Source organism: Rana temporaria, chromosome 6 (assembly GCF_905171775.1).
Source record: "Rana temporaria chromosome 6, aRanTem1.1, whole genome shotgun sequence".
NCBI lineage: Eukaryota > Metazoa > Chordata > Amphibia > Anura > Ranidae > Rana > Rana temporaria.
Window position 1 is genome coordinate 80,209,551 of NC_053494.1, and position 13,246 is coordinate 80,222,796.

General features: G+C 42.7%; 1 protein-coding gene across 5 annotated transcripts in view; it reads right to left on the reverse strand.

Moving 5' to 3' along the window:
* The window catches only part of VPS35L (VPS35 endosomal protein sorting factor like), a 1,107,598-nt gene that overhangs the window by 513,463 nt on the left and 580,889 nt on the right, over nucleotides 1-13,246 (reverse strand). For all 5 annotated transcript variants that reach the window (XM_040358550.1, XM_040358549.1, XM_040358548.1 and 2 more), the window contains exon 15: nucleotides 12,444-12,490. In XM_040358550.1, coding sequence (XP_040214484.1) covers nucleotides 12,444-12,490 — 47 coding nt within the window. The remainder of the gene's footprint in view (nucleotides 1-12,443; nucleotides 12,491-13,246) is intronic.

Sequence of the window (13,246 nt, forward strand, 5' to 3'; positions counted from 1 at the left end):
CCACAACATCTTTGATCGTGGCCCATGTGGCCTCCATGTTGCAGAGGGGGGCCGGGCCGGCCGCGGACGACCTTAGGGTGTTGGCTGCTAGACCGGCCCCCCATGGCTGAGTTTGAGTCTGACACTGGCGGCCCATACCTGCTCACACAATGTGCATTGTTTGATACATGGCTCCAATGTTTGGCGGCCCTGCGTGGCCAGATCTTTATGTAATAATAACCTGTTGGGTGTATCTGACATTTGGCTTATACGCTCTCCCCCCTCCCCCTTTTATGTTTCTGTTTTCCTTTTAATTTTTCAATAAATACTGATTATACAAAAAAAAAAAGGAAATAGTATGCCACCTGCAAGAAGGAGCTACAAAGGAAATGTGCCTCATCATCCAGTGGAGGGAAGACAATGCTATATGCCAGGAGAGATAATAGAGGCTCACCAGAGTCAAGGACTAAGAGTGGTTGCATATAGCAATGGCGTTAAGGCCATCGGTGTGGTGCATGAATTCATGCCTACCAAGGACATTCTTCTTTGCCTGTAGAAGCTTCTTAGCAACACTGCAGCAATACTTTTGAACTTCCACAGTCTGTGGGCGAGTCTGCTAGCCTGCCTTTCAGCAGAATGGGTGAAGTAATTGGCTCTTTAATTTAGTTATCACTACTTTCTTTGGTAGGAAAAAAAGAAGCTATTTGACCCTGCACTAAACTTGAATTCCTTGGTATGTTCATAAACTCTGTCACTCTGCAATTTTATCTTTACATGGGAAAGATATATAGGATCAGGAAATTAACATCCTTTTACAAAAAAATAAAAAGTATAACTGAAGGATGGTTAGTCTTTGTTAGCCTTCACATGTGCCATGTTATTTTAAGGAGTTGGAAGGAATTTTACATGGTCTTTGAAAGGTCTTAAGCCACCCATTTCACATGTAAAACTTGCACTTTCTGTGAGAGATTACCTTTTAGTTTGGGATCAGTTGCTTCTTGAATTTATTGGTTTTACTTTCTGCCAGGAAGATTTTATTTACATTGATGCTTTTGGTTTATATACAGACACACAGTCTTTGGATAATATAGAACATGATAGGGGGCACTGTTCATGTGCCACAAATATTAGTGATTATGAACCAGTAGTATATAAATTAGTATCAAAACATATTCCAACAATCTGATAGTAAATGCACAAATGTGAAAAAATAAAAAAAATAGAAAAAGCGTCCCAACAAAATATATTCAATCTTAAAAATCCAGTGACAGATAATTATTGTTGTGCGGTGTTGAGATACAATCCTTCACCAGAAACTCTTTAAAAAAAACAAAAAACAACACCCAAAGTGCAAAAGATTAGTAGTCTGCTTACCAGATATCTGACCTCTTTAATTAAAAAGAAAGTCAGATATCGCTTTGGCAGGATAATGCCTGCTTGCATATCAATATGACAGGAGTAATATGGTACCTCTTCTTCATAATTGCAGGCATGATATGGAAAAGGAATGGAAGACATCCATAGTGTAATACTGATTTAATTAATAAAAAGCATAAAAAACAAAAGCCAAATGGCTCCTTACATTTAAAAGTGGCTGGGGCTGCTAGCTTGTTCGATTCACCTTGCTTCCAAATCTGTGGATGGCATGCGTTTCATCGGCCCTATGCAGCAACCAGAGGGACCGGAAGTGGCATAAGATAGCGTGACCAGGTACCGCCGCCAACATACATTTTGTAGATTATGTCTTCAGGGGCGTACCTGGTCACTGATGGTCAGAACATTTATAGTCTAAAGGGACAAAACAGAAGTACAATACCATTTATATATACACTTTGATTTGGGTTCTGTATTACTATGTGATGGAGGGCACAAATTTATACTATCAAATATTGATTTTTAATACGGGGAGGAGCTAATAACTAGTTAGATATGGAATACCTAATAGATTTTCTAATTTGGGTAGGTGTCTCCAGCACCAAGAGCTATGGTGCATGGGAGCATTAATAGTTATACATAGTATACAATTTAGAGACCCAAAACATAAAGGGGTTATAATAAGTCACAATATAATATGTGCATTTCCCCAATAGGAGATCAAATTAGATACCGAAGGGTTAACTAGGAGACACGTAGTGAGAGGATGAAATATTCCAAGCATGGGTGTCCACATACGAGGGAGAACCAAATATAGCTCTGTTTGTTTTAAATATATTGCAAAGAGGCACTGTAGTATTACTTTAATGTATACCAAATGTGAGCATATGAGATGTAGAATAAGTATACACATGGATGCAATTCTTATTGTGAAGCTGACCGACACCGAGGCTGCAACACAATCAGTTAATATTTCTCTGTTTTGGATTGGGAGGGGAAGTGCATACAAACTACAAATACCATGATCCTTCAGTGACCAGGTACGCGCCCTGAAGACGTTTGAAAAACGAAACGTACGTCGGTGGCGGACCTGGTCACGTGGTAGTCAATGCAAGTTCCGGACATCTGGTTGCTGTTCCGCTGGGTGGAACGCACGCCGTTACGGAGGTGGAGGACAAGCACACAATATAGACGAGCGAGCAGCCTTGGTGCCGAGACAGGCACCTTTTCGTTTCAATAGTTTTTATTAGTTTTAACATTTTTAAACATAAATGACATGTACAAAAATACAAAGAAAACATATCAGCGGTTTGGATCACAAGGTGAGGAGGAATCTTATCCATACAGTACTATGATGGTGTACATAACAGATGATAGTAATTGGATTCCCGTAACCCATCATGCCAGAAGGGCCAGTTTTCATGTAGACTCGAGGTACTAGTATAGCACCAGACTCAACATGACTAAAATGGGATAGTGCAACTGAAATAACAGAAAACAACAAGAAAAACAAGAAAAAACAAAAAAACAAACAGAGTAGCAGACTAAAACTAGAGCATTAGAAACAGACGCAGTTAGTCACCCTTAGCAATGGGCAGTATACCTGCCTTGTGTCAGGCAAGGGCTAGCTCACGGCGGGCCAGGCCCGGGTTGAACCTTATACCAGTTGTTCCAAGGTTCCCAGAATTTATTAATCTCTGCATAGTTACCTACCCCGGAGGCAAATAGTTGTTCATATGAGCCATGGGTATTGATTATTTGGATAACTTCCGACAGTGGAGGTCTAGCAGTAGTCCTCCAATGCCTGACCAAAGCTAGCCTAGCAGCTAGAAGGATGTGGGATAGAAGTGTTCTCGAATGGTAAGGGATCTGCTCTATACCCAAGGAAAGTAGCGCCAGCCCCGGGGACAGGGTCAGATTACGTTTAAGGACCTGTGCTACCAGGTTTTGGATTAGCTGCCAGTATTGCATTGTCACGGGGCAGGACCGTAGAATATGGAACAGCGTACCCGTTCCTCCACATTCCCTCCAGCACCCGGGGGATATACCTTTGCCGATTTTGGACAACCTGAATGGGGTGAGATACCATCTCAATAAGATTTTTTGGAATAGTTCCCAAAGATTAACACATTTGGTGGAGGAATATGTTACCCCCAGGGCCGTCTGCCATTGATCAACTGAGTATACTGTATCAAATTCTCTCTCCCAGGCTTGCATATCAGAGGATTTGGTGAATGCTAGCTTATCCTGTAGGTAAGAGTAGAACACTGATATGCCTTTGACTTTTGTACGTTTCACTGAATAATATAGAGCTATATGCCACGGGAGGAGAGTATATAGGTCAGTCTGTCGTTTCAGTAGGTGTGAAATTTGCACATAACGAAAGTATTCAGTCATGGGTATAGAGTACTCCAGTTGGAGAGCTCTAAATGTTTTGAGTGCAGGTCCCACATACAAGTCTTTTATATCCAGTACCCCACCCGAACTCCAGCCTTCCACAGAGATATCAGGGATAAGATAGGATAGGGCAGCCAGTGGAAATCTCATTGGGATGAGTTTATACTGTGGGGAAACTTGCAAAATCAGTATTTGCCATGCATCAGTAGATGCTCTAATAGTCGGTCCAATGTCCGGGGATGGGTCTGGACGGAGGTTGCTAGTGATGATAGTCATAAAGATTCTGGCCCGGGATCAGCTGTTGCTCTAAAGCAACCCATAGGGATGGAGCGGAGCAAGGAAACCAGCCCTTCAGCTGGGCCAAGATCGAGGCTGTATAGTAATCCTTGATGTGGGTGTGGCCTATATCTCCCGCCCTCCTATGTTTGATAGTTTTGCGGAATGCACATCGCGCCCGTTTGCCCCAAAAAGTAATTTATTGAGAGTAGATTGCGCTGAGAGGAAGAAGGAGGGTGGGACCGGGATGGGCAGGGTTCTAAAGACATATAGTAGCTGTGGGAGGACTTGCATTTTGAAGGCAGCCAGTCGTCCCGACCAGGATAATTCAAATTTTGCCAGAGCCTCTAATTTAGTATGTAACAGTTGCAAAAATGGGGTATAGTTTTCCCTCACTAACTCAGAGGGTGAAGATGTAAGAGTTATACCTAAGTATGATATACCTTTCTCCTTCCATGGAAAGGGAAACTTTGTACTAAGGGCATGCCTAGTTCGGGCAGGAATACCCACCCCTAAAATAGGCGACTTGGTTTCATTGACCTTATAGTATGACACCGTCGTAAATAATTGCAATACCTGGTGAGCCGAAGCCAGAGAGGACTCAACATTGGTGAGCATCAAAATTATGTCATCCGCAAAGAGGCTTATGGTAGGTTGTACGCCTCCAACCATGAAACCACTTATTTGGGGGTGAGAACGTATATAAGTTGCCAGGGGTTCCATAAGGAGACTAAATATAAGAGGGGACAATGGGCACCCCTGGCGGGTTCCATTAGAAATATTGAATGCCTTGGAGAGCATCCCCGATATATACACTTGGGCCGAGGGGGTCGTGTATAGTGCCATAATAGCTGAGTATATTCTGCCCTCGAACCCAAATTTGGAAAGCACTTTGGCCAAATAATCCCAGTGGACTCTGTCAAACGCCTTCTCTGCATCCAGAGCAAGGAGCAGAGAAGGCGTTTTTGTTCGATTGGCTAGATGCACAATATTAATTAGACGCCTAGTGGCATCAGATGTCCGTCGGCCTTTTGTGAACCCCGATTGGTCCAGGTGTATCAATGACGGTAAAAGGTCCACCAATCTATTGGCGAGGAGCTTGGCATATAACTTCAGATCGTTATTGAGCAATGAAATGGGCCTAAAATTCTGGGGTGTATCAGGGTCCTTCCCGGGCTTCGACAACGCCATAATCATAGCCCTGAGCATCTCAGATGGAAAAAAGGACAAGGAGGCAGCTTGATTAAAAATACCTGCTAAATATGGGACTAGTTCCAGTTTAAAAGCTTTATAATACTCTCTGGTGAAGCCATCAGGCCCAGGGGCTTTGTTGTTAGGAAGGGAGTCTATGACTTTGGCAATTTCAGTTTCCGAAAAGGGAGAATTTAAATCTTCCAGTTGGTTACATGATATTCTGGGGAGTTCAATTTTGCTCAGAAAGTCTTAGATAATGGGTCCCGTGGGTTGGATTGTGGAGGGGTCATCTTTTAAATTATAGAGTGAGCTGTAATAGCAACTGAACGTGTCAGCTATTGCTTGTGGGTGGAACAGTTTATCATGGGTGAAGGGGTGGCGAATAAAGGGGATAGTGGTCTTATGTCGTAACCCTCTGAGGCGGTTGGCCAACAGTTTCCCAGCCCTGTTGCCACTTACGTAGTATGTCATTTTAAGGCGCTTGGAAGATTTTTCAAAGTTGTCAAGTAGAATCAAGCGGAGCTCTTTTCTAAGTTGTGTTAATTGACTAGAGACTAGCGGAGAAGCATTTTGCTTATTCTGGGATTCTAGAGTGTGTATAGTAGAAATGAGAGTTTGTATCTGCTGCCCCCTCATCCTCTTAGCCCTCGCACCCATCTGAATCAAAACCCCTCTCATAAATGCCTTATGGGAATTCCATAAAACCATAGGGTCCGATACATAGCCGACATTACAAGAGAAAAAATCAGTCAGTTCCTTCTGCAAGGTATTTTTGGAGTGGTCAGCTTGAAACAACCTCGGGCTGGAATGCCAGACAAAGGTAGTACCCCACGCCCGGCGAATCAGCAACCAAGAGTGTCACAGAGGCATGATCCGACCATGTAATTACATTAATTTTAGTATCCACAATTTTAGGCAACAACCATTTGTCCGTAAGAAAAATATCTAGTCTTGTGTAAACGCCATGGCTCGTTGAGAAGAAAGAATAGTCCCTCTCAGTGCTATGGAGACATCTCCAAGCGTCATAGAGATCCTGTGAGTGTAGTGTTGATTGCAGAGAATGATGGTGTCTGCGTGAGCACGACGTGGAGTCCACCTGAGGATCAGGGGGGAGATTGAAGTCTCCACATAAGAGAAGGAAACCCTTTTGTATCGGTCTAACACTTCTGAGGACCTGTTTCAAAAAGTGAATTTGGTGGTCATTAGGCGCATAAACATTAACCACGGTGTAAGTGGTAGAGTTAATGTCGCACACAAGGATGTGGTAGCGTCCCTTGGAGTCTGCAATTTCATTGTGCAATTTGAACGCAACAGAGTACCTAATTGCTGTCATCACCCCCTGTTTTTTTGCCGAGGCACTGGCTTTGAAGATGTATGGATATTTTGGATGGGTGCAGTTCGGCGTTTTGTCGCCCTGGAAGTGAGTCTCTTGAGTGCAGAGGACATCAGTTAAATCTAATGGCCTCAGCCCACAATGATTTTCTTTTGGCTGGGTGGTTGAGGCCTTTAGCGTTAATAGTTAAGAAAGTAATAGTCATCCTGGGACAGCGATCTGAGTTGATAAGCAGTATGAAGAATAAGTAACACTTACATCAGGTGGCTTAGCATACCATACCGGTGAGCCAATAAGAGTCGCCTTCACGGTCAGATGATCACGTGTGAGTCCATTCAATAGATCTTCAGTGGATATGAGGACGCTTATGAGACCAACTGCAGAGTGGGGTGTTAGACTGCAACGTAAACAATGAGAAACAAACAAAAATAATAAAAACAAACCACAAACAGAGAAAAAAGCTCCAAAACAGGTGAACATAGGTCACTATGACCTGAGTGCAGCTCATGGCTGCAAGTAACCAAAAGGGTGTATGGCAAGTTCAGCAGGGTGCCTCCAGAACAGGGCAATTAGGAATAGTAAAACAATTTGAGCAGCCCACAGCATCTTCAGCGGTGTGAGCGAACATTCCTGGAGTTGACCACATTCCAATCACCTCCAACTCGATCTGGACTGCGGTTGTTAGACCCACCGGAGGGATCATCTGGGATGATATTCCATGTCTTGAGCAAAACCAAGCCTTTAGCCAGGGAATCCACTGTATGTTCTTTTCCATCATTGGTGATAATGAGTTTGGTTGCAAATCCCCATTTATAGACTATTTTGTGGTTCCGCAATGCCTTGGAAATGGTGTTGAGATTTTGCCGTTTCTGCAACGTAAATTGAGACAAATCTGAGAAGAAATGAAGATCTTTGTACTGCGGGAGGATGAGATCCCTATTGCGCACCTTGGACATCAGGCGTTCTTTTACGTGAAAAAAATGCAGGCGTAGGATGATATCCCTCTGTATTTTATCTGGAAGGTAGGAGGGTTTTGGTAGTCTGTGAATTCTGTCCATTGTTATGTCCATTTCAGTGAGATCAGGGAGAATTGAGATAAAGATCTTGGCGACAAAGTCGCGCAATTCTGATTGTTGAACGGATTTGGGAACCCCGCGTATTTTGAGGTTGTTCCTCCTGAAACAGTCCTCTATGTCTGCCATTTTAGCTTTGACTGCCTCAATTTCCTCTTCCCTAGCGTCATGGGCATCCACAAGGCTGTTGATCGTGGTGGCAAATTCCCCCATCCTGTTTTCGACATGGTCTACCCGTGATGTTACAGCCTGCAGTTCACTCCCAAATTTTTGGTCGCATGCCATCATGTCGCTGTGAAGGGAGCTCCTCAGGGATACCAGCATATCTTTAAGCGTGGTATCCAGCACTGGTTGGTTACTTGTGGTTTAACGGTCGATGGAGTCCGGGAGCTCCCTGGTGTTGTTTCCAGATTCAAGACCTGCACTCCCCTCATGGGAAGATCCCGTAGTATCCAATTTAAACCTGGCTTTCTCAGGGCTTCCAGATGCAGAGGAAGAGGCAGGAGAGTGTCTATTACTAGCTGGAGACATTTGTTTAGAGGATTTATCCTTCCTCTGCGGTAGATGGGGGTGCTGGCTGCAAGATGACCGCCGTGAGTCTGCTATACAGCAGTTGCACAAAAGGGTCAGTTCAAAGTGCTGGTCATGGAGGAGCTCAGGATAGAAGGGAGGGTGGATGGTAGTGGGCAACTGTATCACCGAGGGCGGTTCAGCCGAGGTGCACTTTCGCGGGGTACAGCGTCAGGAAAGTCTGGGGATCCACGGGCCTAACTAGGCCGCACCAGATCTTGGCAGCCGCGGACAATTCCGGGACCAGGCGAGGCCACCAGACAGCACCAGGTGGGTGGGGAGGAGATGGGTAAGGGCTGGATGTGATCAACTACCTCCAGAAGCTGTGGGATCCGGCTCCTCCAGCAGGCCTCGAGCAGGCAATATGGCGGCGGCCTCGCGGGTTGGTGCGGGGATATCTCCGGCGCCGACCAGCCAAATTCCACCAGGACACTGACACCAGACTCCACGGGGACCAGGGCTCAGTGATGTTGTGGTTTTAAAGCTCAGAATGGTGAATAAACACCCCGATGGCTGCGGATTACAGTAGTGGGACTCGGAGCTCCCCTCAGAGACGTCCGCTGCCGGCCACGCCTCGAGACAGGCACCTTTTAATGTAAGAGGTCAATTGGCCGTTTTATATAGCCTTATTTTTAATAAACCAAGCAGTATTACGTGATGGATTTCTATATTCCTTTTTTTACATATCTCACTATACACTCCTGAGCAAGAGGTTGGCATTTTTCCTGTCCGATTAATGTGTATGCAGGCACTAACCTGCAAAGGCTATATCTGACTTTCTTTCTCACCAAAGAAGTCAGAGACATCTGGTAAGTGCATTAACCATTTGAGCACATTGGGTGATCACGAAGATTTGAGTGTGGTGAAGGAAAATTCTATTCACGCTGAGCAAGATTTGGGACAGCCTTTTTCACCATTTAGATCACTGGATCAAGTGGAATAATAATTATTTTTAATTGGGACTGCACTTTTTGAAAGTACACCGAGTACTCTTTTGGTGATATATTTAGAATTTGGATTCACTTATATATACGGATATCACATATGGACTTATATATTTATATGACATATAGTGGATCATAGCACGTTAAATAATAATTAGTGCCCTCAACTATCTACCAATATTTCAAACAAGTATTACTTGCTTTCTAGAGGAGCAGCTTTAGTCATTGTGTATTTATATTTTATATCTAATTTATATATGCACATTTTTTTTTTTTTTTGAGTTTTGGCGCAGAATTATCACTATACAAGGCCTGGTAATCCTGCTAATAGATTTCTATAGAGGTCAACAACTATTTACACGTTGTGTGCTTTGAGATCTGCTATTGACATACTGCCATTACTTGTTCCTGAAATGTATTTGTATATTTTCTAAAAAACGCCTGTGTCCTACTGTTTGGGAGTCTTTAGACTTACCCTTATTGTGTCCACGATGTACAGTACAGACCAAAAGTTTGGACACACCTTCTCATTCAAAGAGTTTTCTTTATTTTCAAGACTATGAAAATTGTAGATTCACACTGAAGGCATCAAAACTATGAATTAACACATGTGGAAGTATACATAACAAAAAAGTGTGAAACAACTGAAAATATATTTCATATTCTAGGTTCTTCAAGGTAGCCACCTTTTGCAGCAGACATCTCTAGAACTGTTAAGAGGAGACTGTGTGAATCAGGCCTTCATGGTAGAATATCTGCTAGGAAACCACTGCCAACGAAAGGCAACAAGCAGAAGAGACTTGTTTGGGCTAAAGAACACACGGAATGGACATTAGACCAGTGGAAATCTGTGCTTTGGTCTTATGAGTGCAAACTTGAGATCTTTGGTTCCAACCCCCGTGTCTTTGTGCGACGCAGAAAAGGTGAACGGATGGACTCTACATGCCTGGAGGAGGTGTGATGGTGCTTTGCTGGTGACACTATTGGGGATTTATTCAAAATTGAAGGCATACTGAACCAGCATGGCTACCACAGCATCTTGCAGCGGCATGCTATTCCATCCGGTTTGCGTTTAGTTGGACCATCATTTATTTTTCAACATGACAATGACCCCAAAAACACCTCCAGGCTGTGTAAGGGCTATTTGACCAAGAAGGAGAGTGATGGGGTGCTGTGCCAGGTGACTACCTCTTGAAGCTCATCAAGCTCATTAAGGCTACTTTGAAGAACCTAGAATATGAAATATATGTTCAGTTGTTTCACACTTGTTAGTTATGTATAATTTCCACATGTGTTAATTCATAGTTTTGACGCCTTCAGTGTGAATCTACAATATTCATAGTCATGAAAATAAAGAAAACTCTTTGAATGAGAAGGTGTGTTCAAACTTTTGGTCTGTACTGTATATACAGTGCCTTGCGAAAGTATTCGGCCCCCTTAAACTTTGCAACCTTTTGCCACATTTCAGGCTTCAAACAAATATATAAAACTATTTTTTTTTGAAGAATCAAGTGGGACACAATCATGAAGTGGAACAAAATTTATTGGATATTTCAAACTTTAAAAAAAAATAAAACACTGAAAAATTGGGCGTGCAAAATTATTCAGCCCCTTTACTTTCAGTGCAGCAAACTCTCTCCAGAAGTTCAATGAGGATCTCTGAATGATCCAATGTTGACCTAAATGACTAATGATGATAAATAGAATCCACCTGTGTGTAATCAAGTCTCCGTATAAATGCACCTGCAATGTGATAGTCTCAGAGGTCCGTTTAAAGCGCAGAGAGCCTCATGAAGAACAAGGCACACACCAGGCAGGTCCGAGATACTGTTGTGGAGAAGTTTAAAACCAGATAGAATTTTGGATAGAAAAAAAGATTTCCCAAGCCTTAAACATCCCAAGGAGCACTGTGCAAGCGATAATATTGAAATGGGAGTATCAGACCACTGCAAATCTACGAAGACCTGGCCGTCCCTCTAAACTTTCAGATCATACAAGGAGAAGACTGATCAGAGATGCAGCCAAGAGGCCCATGATCACTCTGGATGAACTGCAGAGATCTACAGCTGAGGTGGGAGACTCTGTACATAGGACAACAATCAGTTGTATACTGCACACATCTGGCCTTTATGGAAGAGTGGCAAGAAGAAAACCATTTCTTAAAGATATCCATAAAAAGTGTTGTTTAAAGTTTGCCACACGTCACCTGGGAGACACACCAAACATGTGGAAGAAGGTGCTCTGGTCAGATAAAACCAAAATTGAACTTTTTGGCAACAATGCAAAACTTTATGTTTGGCGTAAAAGCAACACAGCTCATCACCCTGAACACACCCATCCCCACTGTCAAACATGGTGGTGGCAGCATCATGGTTTGGGCCTGCTTTTCTTCAGCAGGGACAGGAAAGATGGTTAAAATTGATGGGAAGATGGATGGAGTCAAATACAGGACCATTCTGGAAGAAAACATGGAGTCTGCAAAAGACCCGAGACTGGGACGGAGATTTGTCTTCCAACAAGACAATGATCCAAAACATAAAGCAAAATCTACAATGGAATGGTTCACAAATAAACATATCCAGGTGTTAGAATGGCCAAGTCAAAGTCCAGACCTGAATCCAATCGAGAATCTGTGGAAAGAACTGAAAACTGCTGTTCACAAACACTCTCCAATAAACCTCACTGAGCTCGAGCTGTTTTGTAAGGAGAAATGGGAAAACAATTCAGTCTCTCGATGTGCAAAACTGATAGCGACATACCCCAAGCGACTTACAGCTGTAATCGCAGCAAAAGGTGGCGCTACAAAGTATTAACTTAAGGGGGCTGAATAATTTTGCACGCCCAATTTCTCAGTTTTTATATTTGTTAAAAAAGTTTGAAATATCCAATAAATTTCGTTCCACTTCATGATCGTGTCCCACTTGTTGATTCTTCAAAAAAAAAAATTACAGTTTTTTTATATCTTTATGTTTGAAGCCTGAAATGTGGCAAAAGGTCGCAAAGTTCAAGGGGGCCGAATACTTTCGCGAGGCACTATATATATATATCATGATTTGTGCAACTTTGTTATGTTCAATAAAAATGCATTGAAAGTAAAATACCAGTTACACTTACCGGTAACAGTGTTTCTGGGAAATCTTCCAGGACGGCAGGCCTACTTAGGTGTGCCGTCCTAGATGATGACTGGAGAAAAGAATATTCTTATTAGGGTGTTAAAGATTTGTGAATGAGCCTATTGTCACAAAGATACTATAGTTACATTTTTAAGAGCACTTACAATTAAAATTTCTTTGAAACACTTACTTGTTTCCCAGCTTCCTACACCTCTCCATCATTTCAGTCAGCAGAGTCTATCATGCAAAAGAAATAGAGATATATCATGCACAAATTATATATCAACCATAAGACATGAATGCAGTAGTGCATAGTAAGCTTAACAATAGATTACATTTAAAAAGGAACTCCTAGCCTTTGTTTTTGTTCTGATTTTTGTCTGGTGAAAAAAATGTGCTGCTCTTTTATTTGCTTCCCCTTCCTTTCCCTACTGTGTGCCTACACATTTTCATTTAAGAGCACTGCAGCATGCATACTTCCTGTCTGTAGATATGTCCCACAAGATTCATCCACTGACTGTTTTTTGCCTCCCCTCATCCTTCAGGGTTGTCAGTCACAATCAATGGAGCCAATTACATGTGAAAGAGTCACTGCAAAGCCCCCCTCAACTGTAAGTCATGTTTCTTCTCTGCCTGTGTGGATGCAATTTTTCTCAGATAATGTGAGCTATATTATCCAAAAGCAGTAAGGCTTCATTTACATTACAGCACCTAAACTTGTGTTAAGCCAGTGTCTATGTGCACATAGGCTTTTAGTATTGTTTAAGAGCTGATGTGGTTAAGGAGGGGTTCAACCTCCCTCAACGTACCTCTCCTGAATGTGGAAGAATTGCATTCAGGATACAAACGTTTTGACCGCTGGCTGCAAAACGTGGCAAAACTGTGGTATAATTTTGCCACGTTTTGCATTTTCCTGTGGCCTGTGGTCATAATAGGCTATGTGTACATGAAGCTTAAGGAGCAAGAAAAGGTTCTCAGGCTACTGTTTTATGC